Source organism: Mercurialis annua, linkage group LG4, assembly GCF_937616625.2.
Source record: "Mercurialis annua linkage group LG4, ddMerAnnu1.2, whole genome shotgun sequence".
Lineage (NCBI taxonomy): Eukaryota > Viridiplantae > Streptophyta > Magnoliopsida > Malpighiales > Euphorbiaceae > Mercurialis > Mercurialis annua.
This window is the reverse complement of record NC_065573.1, coordinates 40,331,005-40,348,498: the sequence shown is the minus strand read 5'-3', so window position 1 is coordinate 40,348,498 and position 17,494 is coordinate 40,331,005. Positions and strand designations below refer to the sequence as shown.

General features: G+C 35.3%; 4 protein-coding genes across 8 annotated transcripts; 3 read left to right on the top strand and 1 right to left on the bottom strand.

Moving 5' to 3' along the window:
- The first annotated feature begins 1,172 nt into the window (after positions 1–1,172).
- LOC126678963 (protein SPA1-RELATED 2) lies at positions 1,173–7,971 on the top strand. 4 transcript variants are annotated; one of them, XM_050373887.1, is made up of 8 exons: positions 1,179–1,520; positions 1,767–3,306; positions 3,918–4,075; positions 4,785–5,526; positions 6,053–6,199; positions 6,357–6,674; positions 6,848–6,907; positions 7,117–7,971. In XM_050373887.1, the coding sequence occupies exons 2-8, from the start codon at positions 1,810–1,812 to the stop codon at positions 7,306–7,308; spliced, it is 3,114 nt and encodes a 1,037-aa protein (XP_050229844.1). In that variant the 5' UTR covers positions 1,179–1,520; positions 1,767–1,809; the 3' UTR covers positions 7,309–7,971. The 4 variants fall into 4 exon arrangements, with proteins under 4 accessions (XP_050229846.1, XP_050229844.1, XP_050229843.1 ...); XM_050373886.1 differs by having other exon boundaries at positions 1,746–3,306; XM_050373888.1 differs by having other exon boundaries at positions 1,741–3,306.
- LOC126678964 (serine/threonine-protein kinase Nek5) lies at positions 7,905–11,027 on the bottom strand. Of its 2 annotated transcripts, none has more exons than XM_050373890.2 (4): positions 10,724–11,027; positions 10,510–10,622; positions 8,360–10,419; positions 7,905–8,282 (listed from the first exon to the last, which is right to left on the bottom strand). In XM_050373890.2, the coding sequence occupies exons 3-4, from the start codon at positions 10,356–10,358 to the stop codon at positions 8,140–8,142; spliced, it is 2,142 nt and encodes a 713-aa protein (XP_050229847.1). In that variant the 5' UTR covers positions 10,359–10,419; positions 10,510–10,622; positions 10,724–11,027; the 3' UTR covers positions 7,905–8,139. The 2 variants fall into 2 exon arrangements, with proteins under 2 accessions (XP_050229847.1, XP_050229848.1); XM_050373891.2 differs by having other exon boundaries at positions 10,745–11,027.
- A 1,093-nt stretch (positions 11,028–12,120) lies between these two features.
- LOC126678965 (CMP-sialic acid transporter 1) lies at positions 12,121–15,358 on the top strand. The gene is made up of 8 exons (XM_050373892.1): positions 12,121–12,264; positions 12,502–12,585; positions 12,675–12,892; positions 12,984–13,062; positions 13,601–13,770; positions 14,016–14,202; positions 14,609–14,686; positions 14,777–15,358. Exons 1-8 carry the CDS (start codon positions 12,214–12,216, stop codon positions 14,924–14,926), a joined length of 1,017 nt encoding a protein of 338 aa, XP_050229849.1. The 5' UTR covers positions 12,121–12,213; the 3' UTR covers positions 14,927–15,358.
- Positions 15,359–16,391: 1,033 nt separating this feature from the next.
- On the top strand, positions 16,392–17,005 carry LOC126678096 (uncharacterized). Its single transcript, XM_050372968.2, has one exon. The coding sequence runs from the start codon at positions 16,513–16,515 to the stop codon at positions 16,774–16,776; it is 264 nt and encodes an 87-aa protein (XP_050228925.1). The 5' UTR covers positions 16,392–16,512; the 3' UTR covers positions 16,777–17,005.
- The last annotated feature ends 489 nt before the right edge of the window (positions 17,006–17,494 follow it).

Genomic DNA, 17,494 nt, shown 5'->3' with positions numbered 1-17,494 from the left:
CATCTACTTTGAGGAGTCATATGCTTAGATGTAGTAAACACCCACATTTAAGTTACAATACTATATATGATATGTTGGCTTAGACATTGTAGAGATCTTGGTTGGTACTTGGTATGATGCTTCTGTTATGATTTGCTTTGATTTCTCTGTCTGTTTTATGCTAATAGCTATGATGATGCTTCCACATTTAAGTTACAATACTATAGGTTGTAAACTGTTGAGGCATTTGATATTTGCCACCTTTTTATGATCTTTAGTGTTCCTACTTGATACACTTTTAACATCTGAGCTTTATTAGCAATAAACATTGATGAGGTCTGTTAAATGCAGTGACTGCAAATTGTAGTTGTTGCATATTGTGTTTGATTTCTCTGTCTTGAGCTAATTTATCATTTCCTTTGGCAATGATGAAGCTTCCACTTTAAGTCTAGAATTGCTCCTCTTTTGGTTGTGTGACATAAGTTATTTGTTGCCTTCAAAAAAGTGAGTTTATTTGGTGACTTAAAATCTATGAAAGCTGAGCCAAATTTTTATTATTTAACCAGTTAGTACTCCATTTTGAGTCAATATTTTCTTCTTATTACACATTGATTGCTTTTTTTGGTTACTTTGTTTTGCAGCTGCATTATTTTTGCTTTTGGGGAACTAATGGTGTAGAGTAAACTATGGAAGCTGCAATTTTTGTACACTGAAGTTTGAAGATTTGTATATTTAAGTCTAACAAGGCAATTTGTAATATATGCCTTAGATTAGTTCCATTTTTTGTACAACTTTTATAAGTTGTTAATTGGCCTGTAAATTTTATTAAAACACAGGTCTTTAAATTTGTTATAGGGCTGTAAATTTATAGGCCCTTCTATTTTTTGTGTAATGGGCCTTTTAAATGCAGTTTGGGCCTTTTATATATGTAAAATTTTAAGTTTTAATTTTAAATTTTTCTTTATTTATTTTAATATGAGAACCGACCGATCCAAACCGAAGAAAACCGAAAATTCGGTGAACCGAACCGAAATAACCGCGACCCGAAGTAGGGTGGTTTGGTTTTTCATTTTATAGGAGTGGTTTGGTTCGGTTTCAGCATTTTGGACACCGAACCGAACCGAACCGAACCGAGCTCACCCCTAATGGCAGTACAGTAAAATTATAAATAAATGGTGATATTTATAAAGAAACATAAACCCACCGAAAGAAATAACCGGCTGCCCATTATCCACATATCTAAACTTTTACTACTGATTTTTTTTGTAGTAGATTCAGCAGTGAAAATGTTAAATTGCAGATTTAAATCAAATAAACAATTAAAGTATAAGCAGATATTAATTTCCCAGCCAGGCAAGTTCATTCCCTCTGCTTAATAAGTTGGACACTTTACAGTTTCAATCCTTTCTAGGGTTTTTAGTTCATCCCAAATTCCATTTTTGCCCCCTCTCATTTTCCCCTATTCAAACTAATTTACTCTTTGCTTTCGCCGAGTTATTACTGCTTCAATTTCTGCGTTTAGCTTCCAAATTCTGATAACAGTAAGTTTTTATTTTCTCTTTTCTAATTTCTGTTTGGTTGCTGAGAAAATTGAAACGGTGTAATAATTTGGAACTACTTTGTAGCTGTTATTGCTCAATATTAATTTGGAACTTTTTTTGGTGGTGAATTTATTTTTTCTAGCCGTTTGGATTGTGTTTAGTAAAGCTATACATAATAAATATTACATATAGTTCTTGATTTTTTTCTTTTTTTACTTAGAACAGCTTATAAATGTTCATGTTTAGATTGATGGACATTGAGGACTAGTTTTTTTTTTTGGACTGTATCATGGACGGAGGATTGGGCAATGATGTGGATGTGGCCGAGGGAGCTCACCTCCGTAGTAAAGAGAATGAATATAAGCTACCTGGAAGTTCGAACAAGTTGGAATCTCATGAGATGATTACACACGGTGAAGGTGGGTATGCTGAGAGTTCGTTTCATGTACTTGGAGATATTTTGGGTGCGAAGAATGTAAGTATGAGTGGGAATCCTGCAGATGCATCGGAACAGCCATGTGTTAGCCCTCGGTTTATGGATGATGGCGGGAATATGGTTGAAGAATTGACAGTGAGGAATTATGATAGTTCAAATTTAGCTATAGTTGGAACATTGAACAATAGGGAGAGAATGCAAAGTAGGCAGGGTCAGTGGCAGCATCTTTATCAACTTGGAGGTGCATCAGGGATTGGGAGCTCACATAGCAATGCTTTACACAGGGACAACGGTCAGGGAATGCCAAGTACTTTTGAGGATGGGAGATATGCATCTTCTCCCGTGATTCTGGGCCAGAAACAGCCAGCTGGTGATTGCAATGAAGTCATTGAACCGTCAGCAAATGCTGAACATGATGGTCTTTCCCACAACATCATCTCTAATGGTGGTATTCGCACAAAGATGTTATCTAAATCAGGATTTTCGGAGTTTTTTGTGAAAAGCACCTTGAAAGGTAAAGGGATCATTTTTCGAGGCCCACCTAATGGAGGGGCAAAGCCTGCTCCAAAAGATGAGAATACTGGAAAGACTGCTCGTGGCACTTTGGTGGCTCCTAATTCCTCAATTAATGCGGGTGCGAAAACCAAAATGCCACATTCCTTTGGCATTGTTGGACCAAGCCCTGCTGGTTTGGATCATGATGGAGTTGGTCTACGGCATTGGCTAAATGCACGAAGGCATAAAATGAACAAAGTTGAGTGCCTTCATATATTTAAACAAATTGTTGATCTGGTGGATTATTCTCACTCTCAAGGAGTTACTTTACATGACTTAAAACCTTCTTGCTTTAAGTTGTTGCAAATGAATCAGGTTAAATATATTGGTTCTGTGGTGCCAAAAGATATGATTGATAGAACTATGGATCGAAGTGCACCTATCTCAGAGAATCTCATAGTCAGGAGAAGGCCAGCTGAGCAGGGGATGTTTCCTTTCGTTGGTCTACTTGCAAAGAAGCAAAAGATTAGTGAAAATACAAACTCTGGTAGGCAGTGGCCTCTATTTACGACAAAAGTGACAAAACATGCCTTAAATTTTGAAACTGCGAGTGACAGTGAGATCAACTTAACCATTGCACGAGATTCTTATAATGAACCTATAGACCATAATCCAAATGCAGAAAATGGAATTCGGGGCAACAGCAGTCATCAGCTGTCTATTACAGCGAAACAGCAGTTTGCATCTGTTCCTGACAAGTTGGAAGATAAGTGGTATTCAAGTCCGGAGCAGATAAGTGAGGAAATTTGCACGATGTCATCAAATATCTATAGTCTTGGCGTTTTGCTATTCGAGGTATGGAAACATAATTCTGTTTACCTTCATCACTTTGAACTTTTTGCATGGCCTCTATTATTCTGCTCCTCCTAAATATGGTAGGTTAGTGTTCCTGTGAGATGTTAAATGTCTTATTTTTAAAACTAAAATTGATATACAGCCAGCCCAAATAGTTGATCTGATACTCTCTGGAGTTATAAAGTATAGACTACAGACTATTACTCTCATTATCAAAATCCCACTGTGCTTGCAAGTTATTCTATGAACTTTTTGATAATTTATTTACAGTCTCACTGTGTCAACTTGGAAACTAGATAACAATATCAAGAAATTGACAGTGACTCAATTCTGTTTCATATTTTTATAATCAAATTTTATGCTCCATTTTAATGAATAGTATGCGTCTATCTAGTAATGCCCCCTCTAAAATTGTATGTCTAGCTTTGTCTCTGCTGCAACTCTTTCTATGTTGGAGTTATTTTCAAAAAATTTACCCGAAGTTGTTCCGCTCTATGTTTTCTTGTTATTACTTCGTCAAGATGCATAGCTAATGTTAGACAAACTGTTGTTTGAAGGAATATAACATAAGCATTCTATTTTATTTGATTGCTTTGTGTTGATTCTTTCAGTTGCTTGGTCATTTTGACTCTGAACAAGGACATGCTACAGCAATGAATGATCTGCGCCACCGGATTCTTCCTCCCCATTTTTTATCTGAAAATCCAAAAGAAGCTGGATTTTGTCTTTGGCTACTTCATCCTGAACCTTCATCACGGCCAAAAACAAAGTAATATATCATATATACCATTTCTCATATTCAAATGTAGAATGCCTGTGGATAGCAAGACTTCATGTTAGTTACACTACACTCAGATCAGGCATTAATGTTAGTTTATTAGAGGGTACTACAATGTTTAAATTTGTAAGAGTTTATATTTCATTGGCGTTGCTTTGCTTTGGCACTCACCAGCTCATACTTGCAAGTTCACTTGGTCAATGAACCTTAAAAGTGCCATTATCTATCAACTCTCCTTTCATTTACTAGTTAAATGCACATGTGATCCCATCAACTCTGTCTGTAACACTATCCTTATTACTGTGCAGGATTTCTTTCTAGTTTCTTCCTCTTCTAGTACCTATATGACTTAATGTACACAGTTGGGTTGTCAAGGAGAATTGGTCTAGCAATTGATTGTCTTACCTGAAACTTAAAGAAAACTTGGCTCTTCGAGTTCAGTATTCACACCTTTTCTCTTCAATCAAATCCAGCGTAATTTTGCATTTTTAGTTGGAGTAGTAACTCATCTCTCCTAAATCCTAGCGTGATAACTGTTTGTCATTTTTATTGCTATTTTACTCATTATTAAATTTTTTTGGTGTTGATTTCATTTAGATATAAATCTGGTAATTTCTTTTAATATCCAGAGATGCAAGTTGGGTAATTTAATCTGAATTTTTACTCTAGTTTAATGTTTTTGTTTCAATACCTTTGACAGGGAAATCCTACAATCTGAAGTTATTAATGGGTTGCAGGAGGTGTCTATAGAAGAAGTATCATCTTCCATTGACCAAGATGATGCTGAATCAGAATTATTATTGCATTTCCTTGTTTCATTAAAAGATCATAAGAAGAAGCATGCTTCTAAGCTAGTAGATGACATTAGGTGCGTGGAAGCTGATATTGGAGAAATTGAGAGGAGGAGCTGTTTGAAAAATCCTCTGCGTGTCTCTGAAACAAATGAAACGAGGTTGAAGAATATTATTGGTCAACTTGAAAGTGCTTACTTCTCCATGAGATCCCTAATTCAGCTTCCAGAGACTGATGCTACCACAAATCAAGATAAGGATGTATTAAGAAATCGTGAGCCTTGCTACTTTGCGACGGAAGGTGATGAAAAAGATAACCCATCCGATTGTCTTGGATCATTTTTTGATGGCTTGTGCAAGTACGCTCGTTATAGTAAGTTTGAAGTACGTGGGCTACTAAGAACAGGGGATTTCAACAATTCTGCCAATGTAATTTGCTCTTCGAGTTTTGACCGTGACTTGGACTACTTAGCAACTGCTGGCGTATCAAAGAAAATAAAGATATTTGACTTTCATGCACTCTTAAATGATTCTGTTGATATTCATTATCCAGCTATTGAAATGTCAAACAAATCAAAGCTTAGCTGCATTTGCTGGAACAACTATATCAGTAATTATCTAGCTTCAACTGACTATGATGGCGCTGTGAAGGTGTGTGATAATCTTTACTTTGGATCAAAGATAATACTTGGTAACATCTGTGTCATGAATTTTATCTAATCTTGCTGCAATGTTTCATGTTTCATTTCTTACTGCTAGTAACTTTTTTGTTCAATTAACGTTCTTCGTACTCAAAATTTTCCAGATAATATTTTTTTGTTGCCCACGATTGACTTTATTGTTTTTTTTTCCTTTTGAAATTAAGTCCTGCATAACCTTAATAAGCAACAGCCAAAAAAGAATTATTCATATCAACCCAGGGATTCTGTAGAGTATTTTGGCATCTAGTTTTGGAGGTTGGTCAATTTCTCAAAGCTTTTATAGCTAGTCTGGTCCTATCTAGAGGCACCATCTGCTTGTCAGTCAGTATCTTTTAATGTTTGCATATGCATGCGTTACAGGCTGCTTGTTTTTCCTTTCCCCTGTAATTTTCAGATGTTCTATGGAGGGATATGTACTTCATGTTTATCAACTTGCCTTCATTGCTCATTATATTATTTACTTGGATGGGTTCCAGTTATGGGATGCAAATACTGGTCAAGCGGTTTTTCAATACAGTGAGCATGGAAGGAGAGCTTGGTCTGTTGACTTTTCTCCAGTGTATCCAACAAAATTAGCCAGTGGAAGTGATGATTGTACTGTGAAGCTGTGGAGCATTAATGAGGCATGTTTCTCCTTCCTCCTGTTTTTAATGGCTATGATTTAGTTTTTTCTATTATTTCAAATTGTCTTGCTTCATATTTCTCTGTTTGTACTGCGCGGAGCTTCTAATAATTATTGCATATTTTTTAATAGCTTATGTTCTGTATGCTTTTCTGCAGAAAAATAGTTTAAGCACAATCAGGAACATTGCAAATGTCTGCTGCGTTCAGTTCTCTTCCCACTCTACTCATTTGTTAGCCTTTGGATCTGCAGACTATAGAACCTATTGCTATGATCTTAGGAATGTAAGAACACCCTGGTGTGTTTTGGCTGGTCATGACAAAGCTGTGAGCTATGTGAAATTCTTGGATTGTGGAACTCTGGTTACTGCATCCACTGACAACTCGTTGAAACTTTGGGATCTCAACAAAGCCAGCTCTAGTGGCCTCTCAACTAATGCTTGCAGTTTAAGTCTTAGCGGGCACACTAATGAGAAGGTTGGTATTCTAGTATTATATTGACTTCTCAAGCATGCTATAAATTTGAAGGAGATAACCAGATGATTGTAAATTTTCATTGTCGTCTTTTTTTAAATATTTTTCTGTCATTATCTTTTGACTAAAAATGTTTTCACTTCCCTGGATTGGTTTTGATATTTTCTTGCTCTCAGAACTTTGTAGGTTTATCTGTGGCTGATGGTTATATAGCGTGTGGTTCAGAAACTAATGAGGTAAACCCGTCTGACATTGAGTTTCCTAGGAGTTAATTAACAATTATAGGATTTGCTGTTCAAAACTTATTAGTAAATCATCCGCACTCAAAATGGGGAGGAAAAATCATAAGAAAATGGGAAGCTTTCTACTTCAGATGCGCTTTTTTAGATATTTGTGGAATTTGAAAACTTCTCCAACTTACTGAAGTGAAATTGTCTCTTTTCAGGTTTATGCATACTATAAATCTCTACCAATGCCAATCACTTCCCACAAATTTGGCTCTATTGATCCCATTTCTGGGAAAGAGACGGATGATGACAACGGACAGTTTGTTTCTAGTGTATGTTGGAGAGGGAAATCAGACATGATTATTGCTGCCAATTCAACTGGGTGTATAAAAGTGCTGCAGATGGTTTGAACTTTAAAGTTGAGGTAACTTCTGAGATCAACCAGGAAAGTGAATTCTTGTAACTTATCCAGTTTATGTAGATCCCAAACTTATTCAAGGCAAGTAGGCAACCCATATGTTGTGTATCTTGATATTATCAAAACATAGAGAGAATCTTTGGAACTTCTGCACCTTTCTGGTTTTCTCACGTGTGACAGAAAAACTCCTGTCAGCTAAACAACAATGGTACAGACAGGATCTCAAGCTTTCCCAGATGTCTAGATTCAACATTCAGAGTTCAGATGTTGACATGTTTTGCATGCGGGCCACTCCAGTATAATATACGTGTCAAAATCGCGTGATATGTGCTTCTGAATATAACAGAGTGGTGATCAAGATCAATATAGCCTGGGGAGAGGGACAAACGCAATCCCATAGGCGGGTATATATAGAGATACAAGTCTTGTGAAGTTATCTTATCAGCCAAGAGCTAACAAAGCAAGTTTGTTCATTAGATAGTTTTTTAAAGCAGGGTCATTACTTTAATGAATCCATGAAATTCAATTTAGTTTGATTAGAAGAAAATGAAAAGAAATGAGAATAGTATTTGGGAGTTGTATCTAAGATTAAAATTTGTAAATTTGTTGTAAATTTGTTTGAGAAAAAGTATATATGGCAGTTTAATTTTGACAATTTGTAAAAACATTGCAATCTATCTATTCCTGTAAGAAAGCATTACAAATTTAAAAAGCTTGAAACAAAATTCGGCAACAAGAACTGGAAAAAACTAGGTGTCTACAGACTTGTAAGAATTTATACATTGAACGTGACTTGATCACTTGAGCTTGATGTGACAAAAACCTATGATCTCTTAGGAGACAGGGTTTGTCTGTTTGCTTTGCGCTTGTCAGGACTAAGAGGACTTGCATATAGTCTCTCACGGCTGCTGAGACCTGGTGAATCCCATGGCAATGTCCTTCCTGGTGGTGGTGCCTTCTGCTTAACTGTAAGTACAAAATTTCTGTCAGCTCTAGAAGAAGCTAAACGTATATGAGAATGAATACAAAAATTCAGTTTATACCTGTAGTTTTTCTAACCCTGGCATTGGATTTGGAACCTTTCTGTATCATCAATATTCTCTTGTCAGGAGGCTCGGAACGAACCGACCTTAAATCAGACGGGATTTTCCTGTCATGATCGTCGATGAAGATAGAACTCGTATCAAAACAAACTGTCTTCATATCAGGGCTAATTGATCTTGCATCACTTTCTGGTGCATCCTCTACTAAAGAGGTATTTTCATCCCATCCGTTCGAGGCAGCTTCAGTCGTTTCCGATTTCTTGAATCGGAAGCTTAAACTAGTCTTTTCTTTCTCTGCGATCCGATAAACGAACATCTGAAACGGAATTTGAGATACTGATACTGGATCGCAGTTGATCTCAGTGGGATGCCATTTTAAGAACCCTGCTTCCAATTCCGAGTAATCGACAGGCGGTGACTGCATAACAAGCTGACCATCAACAGGATTCATCACAAGATACTTCTTGATGTATCTTAAAACCCTACAAATCGATGAGAAACTCGGGCGATGACTCGGGTCAGTATGCCAGCATTTTTTGGTTAAGTTCACAAGGTATTTTGGTGACAGAGATGGGAATAATGGTCTCTCTCCTGCTCTTATGTTTTTTGTCATCTGATCTCCTTGAAGATGCCCGTCCTCAAACGGTAATTTACCCGTCAAAAGCTCGAAACAGAGCATCCCGAAACTGTAAACATCAGCTTTCTCTGAGTACTTATGTGTCAAACTACTTCCTGCGGGTCCTGTCTGTTCTATTTCTGCCAGAACTTCAGGTGCATACCAAATACAAGGATCAAAACTATTTTGATACAACAATGCAGATCGAGAAGCGTGGTTTTCAACAGAAGTTAATCCGAACCCCGAAACTTTGACATGAAAATAACCTTCTGTGGATTTTCTTGGTTTGAGAAAGATATTGGTTGGATTCAAATCTCCAACATAAATCTTTCGGGAGTGGAGAAACTCCATACCTCGAGCTACTTGAAGCATGATATCAACAACGACGGTAAGAGGAAACGCAACATGTCTCTTTGAACTGCTATTTTCTCTCATATATGCATAAAGGTCTTTGCTCATCAACTCCATTATTAGAAAACATTCTTTCCTTTCGTCATCATAGAATCCGCAAAGGTACGGAACTATATGAGGATGGGAAAGGGATAACAGAGTAGAAATCTCAGAACTCAATGGCCCAATATCCTGAAAAAAATGTCTTAAAACAAAAGTCTCCCCTAGCCATTGAATTTCCTTATACTCACTACCTCCTCCTAGTCGTCGCCTTACGTGATAATCCTCTGCTGTCAACAGAATTGAACTCGGAGGAAGTTTTCCGTTACTTAAGAGCTGTCCGTTTAGCTTCTTCTGCAAGAAATCTCCGAGCCGCTGCTCGTTCTTCGTTACTGATCCTTTTTTAATCTTTTCTTTGATTGCTCCAATGAGAAGCCATCCATCTTCTCTAACTGCACAATCAATCTGATGACAAATTTCTCTAGAAACCAAATACTGTTTCCCAAATCTCCACTGGAAAAGTTTATGATCATGCCAACTCCGATCATACTTTTTCAAGAGCATCAGCCTCTTCTTCCGCATCTCATCCTGATCAAGCCCCGAGATTTCACCAGCGGTCTCGATAGCCTCGATAACAGCCGGAAAACAGCTAAGCAAGTTATGAATATGAAACTCAATCGAATCCTTATTCTGATGGAGGCTGACAACTTTACCCCACCAATCTTTACTATCCAAACATCTTCGAACATAAAATTCCCCTTCTTTAAAGACCCTGTAAAGCTCTTTTAAAGGCTCTTCAAGGGGTTTCCATTTGGTTGCTTTTTCCTCAAGCTTCAAATTCTGCTTGATCTCCTCTGCAATTGTGTTGAAAGCTAGAGTAAAAATATGAAGCAGAAGACAACACTGTCTTCTATTGATCTGAATGTCGTCCTGTAATACCATTAAAGCCTTCACACTTCCTAATACTTCTCCGATCTGCCGGAATTGCTCCATTGAAAGGCTCCAAAACGGTTGAAAAAACGTAAAATTAACAGAACCGCCGGCAATTCAGGCCCTGAAAGCCAAAAAAACTGTGTAAGAATAACAGAAAAAAATTAAGATATGAAAATAAATTTAATCACAGAAAAAAACATGAGATTAGCACCTGAACAGAACAAATTATTTTCTGACTGGGTCTAAACCACCTTGTATGGAAGTGCAGACTCCAGTCAAATTCTCTCAGACCAACAATAAAATTAAATGAATTTTTTCTTCAATCTGATCGTGGAGAATAATACAAAATTAATGAATCAGAAGCCATATTCAAAGAAAAATAAATAAAACAAATAAATAAAAAATTAAAAGCAAATAAAACTGACCAATTAAGGAATTGATAGCACCTGAAGAAAACAAAAACTGCCATAAACCCAGAAGAGAAAAAAGACAAATAGAAGATGAAACGGAAACTTCAAGGCAATAACTCTTAAACTTGTTGATCTGTCTTAATTAGCAACTGCTAACAAATTAAACATTATCTTAATATCTGAAAATTAATCCATGTAACCATATTTTTTTGACAACTTTCAGAAAAAACTGATTAAAAAAAAAGAAATGGGAAAGAAAGAAGGTTGGCCGTTGAACAAGTCACACTTGCACGTACGCAACTGCTTTCCGTAGATTCCGTTTCGGTTAATACCGTTGCTTTCTCATCAAGCTCATTATAACTGTCTCCAGCAGCCGGCTAAAAGATTTAATGCGACGTCGTTTTAAGTTATGTTTGCTGGATTAAACGTTAACGTTTTATCGAGCTAATGGGTCATTGCCACATGGAGAGATTGTCGATCGAGGTGTGTGTGTTGTCCGTCTTTTAGCTTTTTGACTGGAACGGTTGACGGCGTCACTGACCACGATGTTTAATTAGTGCTAAAAATGGGATTATTGATTTTCTTAATCTTTTTAATTAGAAAGTAGGGTCTTTTTTTGTTTGCCATCTGGCCTTTGATTTAGGATATAATATAGTATTTCCTCTCGAACATTTGATCAAGGATTTGGAAGATTGGAAAATTTATCCTCTATGTTTATGTATTGAAGTACTCCCTCCGTCCCATTTTAGAAGTCCCATTTGACTTTACACACAGATTAAGAAAACATTAATTATTCTTGTCTTTTCATGTTTTTTCATGTTTTGCCCCTACTAATGATAGTGGAATTTTCTATAAAACTCTTTTAAGATAACTAAAATAAGGGTAAAATGGGGTATTCAATGGAAAAGTATTTTAAAAATAGTAATGGAACTTTTTAAATGGGACATTTCAAAATAGAATATGGGACTTCTTAAACGGGACGGAGGGAGTATGTCTTTTTGTAATTAATATTGAATTAGAAAATCACCATCCTATTCATATCTGCTTCCAAGTAAATTTAATTCTAATTTAATTCTAGTTTAAATCTATTAGTTCAAACTGAACGATAAATACATATACCGCTAAATGCCGATTATTTTTGTTGTATTTTTTTCTTTTACTCTCTCAGTTTTGCCACTTAAATACATTATTTATATAATACAGTTTAGAGTTTTTTTTTTTTTTTTAATTCCAATCAAGTCTAACCTAAATCTGACTCATTCCACTTCTAGTGACATCATACCCATGAGCCAGTTCTTGAAAGAAAAATGGATTTGTTGGCCGAACCTAGCCCAATATTGAGCCCATGAAAAGCCCAGCATCTGAGCCCATAAACAAGCACATCCTGGCTAAAGAGAAATTAGTCTGTTTTGTTTATTTCTTTTTCAAAAAGAAAATCAAATACAGTGATGAACAGCAAACAAAGAAGAAAACAGAGGGCTGGCAGTTGAACACTGAATTAAAGAATGAAGTGGTACTTCGTAGCTGCGCTTCTCACTATTCTCACCAGCTCTCAGGTCAGTCAATTCCACTTCCGTATTTCAACTACCAAACTTCTTAACAAATCCGGAATCTAAAATGCACAGCAGAATAATTGCTTGATTTCAAAGCAAAAAAAAACTCTATAAACTTTTATTTTCTTTAATTGATTAAAAATTACAGTTTAATCGTTGTCGATCTTGATTAATTGCATAATTAAACTTGCGTTTAGGTTTACGCTTTAATTTTTTTGATCTGTTATTGTATTATGATAGGGAATTTTAACGACATTATCTCAAACTAATGGAAAATATTTGTACGATTACGCAACTGTACCGTTTCTAGCTGAATTTTTCAAGGTATTTATTTATTTTTTTCTTAATTTTATTTACTTAATTTATTTGAGCTCATATTAATGTAGTTTGTTTAATTTAATTTGGTGAAAAAGCTAGTGGTTTCTTGTATACTCTTATGGAGAGAGCGCCGAGTTTCGCCAGCTACTGTGAAGATAACTACGGAGTGGGAGACTGTGCGATTGTATCCTATTCCATCAATTATCTATCTGATTCATAACAATGTTCAGTTTGCTACATTGACTTATGTTGATACGTCTACGTATCAGATTATGGGTAATTTGAAGATTGTTACGACTGGCATTTTGTTCAGGTCCTTAGTTTATCCTTGTTTGTGCGGTTTGCATCTTTCAATCGTCGCTGCAGCTGCTTGTTTTGATTATGTGATAGTTTTTGCTTTCAAGGTTGTTCCTGAGGAGAAAACTGTCTAATCTGCAGTGGATGGCAATTGTTCTGTTAGCTGTTGGAACAACTACTAGTCAGGTGACTACATTATCTATTCTTGAAACTGGCATTTTCTGTTTATATTTTTATGTTTGATCATTCTTTAAAGATTGATGTGTTCTGTCTTGAAGTTATTGAATCAGAGTTTGATCTTTAATGCCAAGAATGTTTGTGTTAGATATAATGTGACATCCTGTAAATTGGTGCAAAAATTTACATTGGAAACAATGATATGCTCCTTGTCTTTCTCTTGTGCTTCACTAGTTTTCTTATATGTGGTTGTACATTGGAATTTTGAGATGGTAATGTTGATATTAGTAGCAAATTAGTCAGTGAAAAAGCTTGTCTCAAAAATTTCTTGAATTACATTGGAAACATTGATATGCTCCTTGTCTATGTTTTGTTCTCTTTCTCTCGTGCTTCACTAGTTCTCTTATATGTGGTTGCACATTGGAATTTTGAGATGCTAATGTTGATATCAGTTGTAAATTAGCCAGTGAAAAAGCTTGTTTCAAGAATTTCTTATAGATTTTTCTTGTGTGGTTAAGGGACTTGATGTGGTCTGCTGTTGTTGTAGGTTAAAGGCTGTGGTGAGGAGTCATGTGATTCTCTGTTTTCAGCTCCAATCCAAGGTTATCTGCTTGGTGTCCTATCTGCTTGTCTCTCGGCTTTGGCAGGTGTATACACAGAGTTTCTGATGAAAAAGAACAATGACAGCTTGTACTGGCAGAACATACAATTGTATACGTAGGTACCTTTTCTCCACTTAACACTTGCTTTCTCCATTTTTTCACAATGCTTATGCATTGTAAGTACTCATAGTAGTGTATTTGACCTGGCATCTCGAAAGATCTTGACTGCTACGTGTGAACATATGATTCTCAAAATTCTTGGGTTGGTGCTTATAACCAGATGAACTACCACAGGCTAATTATTGTTATCCTAGAATTTTTTTACCTCAATTTGTAGGTAATATTTTTTTGCTTTTGTAGATTTGGTGTGATATTCAATATGGCGAGGCTTATCCTGGATGATGTCCAAGGTGGATTTGAGAAAGGACCTTGGTGGCAACGCCTTCTTGATGGCTATAGTATTACTACGTGGTTGGTGGTTGTAAATCTTGGATCCACTGGTTTGCTAGTTTCATGGTTGATGAAATATGCTGACAATATTGTGAAGGTAATTTATTTTATCCTTTTTAACAAAATATTATCCCCATTAATCATCATTTATTTTTCAGAGTCTTGCAGTTGATGTATGCAACATGAAAAATTCTTAGGAATTATGGAAAAAAATTTAGTTGCCATAATCTAAGCAGTACAATTTTATTTTATTTTGCAGAATTTATGTTTAAAGAACTAGATAATTTTATTTTTCTTATGCACCCCATTTTTTTATATCTTTTAGCATGTATTAATCTTTCCTTAAAGAATGGCTTTATCTGTTGTGACTAGCAAACAGGTTTAAAAAAGTAGGATTTCTATGTGTGGCACTGATGATACGGTTCAGATGATGTATTTTATGCGTCACTATAACTCTTACTCTGCGGATGCATAAAAGTGTTGCTCTCTGCTGACTCTTTTAGGTATATTCCACGTCGATGGCAATGTTGCTGACAATGGTTTTATCTATATACCTTTTTAGCTTCAAGCCTACGGTCCAGGTAAATCTCGTTGGATGAACTCTTATTGTGTTTCTATATAATCCACTCCGTGTTATCATTTGTGTACTTACACTCCCCGTCTTACTGCAGCTTTTCTTGGGTATAATCATATGTATGATGTCTCTGCACATGTATTTTGCCCCTCCAAGCATGCTTTTGAATTTGCCTACAACAGTCAGAACTCCAACCGAAAGCCTCAAAGAAGTTTCGATTGAACGACAGACGGAAGCTAGAAGCTAATTTATTAGGCAGGTGCTAAATCTAAAGCTGTCTATGCAAGTTCATTTTAACAGAAATTAATGCCACTGGCTCTTCAGTAGTTCTCTTCAGAATTCGGAACCAACTTAAAGAACATCCGGATTCCTTTCCGGAACTAGGAAATGATTCGACGAAGCATTTGGGTGGAAGTTGCAAGAGGAATAACATCATTCCGGAATATTTCCACTAGTTTCTTTCCTATTATCTGGAGTGAGAGGCAAGATTGCTTTTGATATTTTCTGGAATATACCCTCCAACACAAAAAGCTTGCTCAGGGACATTGATAGTGTGATTAATGAAGTAAATTATGAACAGGCTCTTTATTCAATCAACAGTGTTGGATAACGATTGTTTGTTTGTTTTTTCTCAATTATTTCATACGGGAAGAAGTAATATCTTGAGCTTGATTCAGTATATTATGAACTCCCTCCGGTCAAAAAGATAGAAATAATATTAGTTTGGGTATTTTAAATTTAAAAATATAATTTTTTTTAGTTTTAAGTATGAGTAAAACAAACTCCCTCTGTTCTAAATATTTACATTAAATAAAGACAATATAGAAAGATTAATTTTAAAGATTGTGACTATCAGAAATAGATAAGTATTTGGGATAAAAGATTATTTTGGGGCGGAAGTAATATTTATTTATTTATTTACTCATAATTTTTGTCTTTATCTGTTTATATGTATAACATCAACCAAAAATTGATTTAAATTGTTTGGAATTTGATAATTAATATTTTAACTTCTTAGGATGGAGATGTATATGTGAAATATGCATCTATCATATCTCTCCTAAAATAAATGACGTAATAGATTAATTTAATTTATTTATTTTGTAAAGAGAGGAATATAATTATTAAATATGAGACGAGTGATAAATCCGCTCAATGGTTATATCACGCCATTCTTACAACAAGCCAATGAATGTTTGCGATGTTGAAATATTTAATTATTTTCTATTTTCTTATGGTTAAATATTTTAACATTATAAACGTCTCATTGGATTATTGCACGAATGACGTAACATATTGCGTTGAATAATTATTCTTTTTATACATGCATGGTTAGAATCTAACATAAAATTTGCATTTAATGCAATGAGAGGGTGAGTAGATCCTTGATAATTATTTGGGAATTGAGAAGTAAGCAAAGAAAAGGCAGAACAAATTCGAGAACATTTTCCCCAACTTGAACCAATGTAATTCTGATGATTGCTCATCTCTTATTGTAAGCTAGAAATATTATCAATATTGAATTAAGAAGAAAAGATTTCCAACCACAAATTTCCTGGCATTTAATTTGGATTGTGATAGATAGCCTCCATGGCAAGGAAGATGCATTGTAATGGCTCAAAATTCCTCTAACATTTAAATTGATTGAAAGAAGCTAAAACCATCATAATATTGTATTCCTAGAGGGTTCATTTTCAGGGTATTTAATAACATCAATGTTCTAGCATCTACTCACATCCTCCACCTCTCATAGCTAACTCACTATAAAACCCCAACTTTATCCAATGTTTGTATACAAAAAACAGATCAACACATAGTTGAGAGGTGATCAAGATGAGTGGAACTAACGCTGCTTATGCTATGCCCGGAATGAGGCAAAACGGGTACCGAAATCAAGAAATCAGCAAGAATAAGTGTAGCTTCTTTCAGATGCCTCTGCACTACCCGAGGTTCAAGAAAAGCGACTATGAGACCATGCCTGAATGGAAGCTGGACTGCCTGCTCAAAGAGTATGGACTGCCCATTGTTGGTGATGTTAATCACAAGAGAAGGTTTGCCATGGGAGCTTTTCTTTGGCCTTCGGAGTTGGACAATTAGGGTTTAAAGCAAGATATGTGCAACAAGATTATAATCATGCTATGCTATAGTTTACAACCATGTAGTAGTTGTTTTAAATTATGTATATGTAAGTGGCGATCAAGGTTGATCATTGTCCAACTTATTATTGACTGTAGTATGCCCTATATATAATGCTACGTACTTTATCTTTTCAATGTATTCTATTATAATTAATGAAAGTATATATGATATTTAATCACTTAAGTAATGATTGAGTGTTTATAGTTTAAAATAAGATGTGCTTAAACACCTCTTGCACATACATGAATTAGGTTAATTTTAATATAAGATGTGTTTAGTATATCCGACTACTCCATTATAAACATCTCTTGCACATACATAAATGAGATTAATCTTAATCTTATCTTATTTACATATTTTGCTCGTCAACTTTTAAAAAAATCCTATGTCCATTAGAATTCAACTCGCCAATTTATTAAAAAAAATCAAATTTTAATCTCATTAGAATTCACATGCTTGACTTTTCAAGCATTGTATAATTTATATCTAGTGAAAAATATTTGAACCTTATGATAGTCCAATAAAATAGTATATCTAAATAAGAAAATTCATATCTCAAAGAATGTATAATCCTAATATGAATTATCTTTGTAATGTGATAGAGTAAAGACATGGTGTATGCATATAAACTTAAACATCAGACCAGTCACCAATATCCGACGAACAATCCGATTTT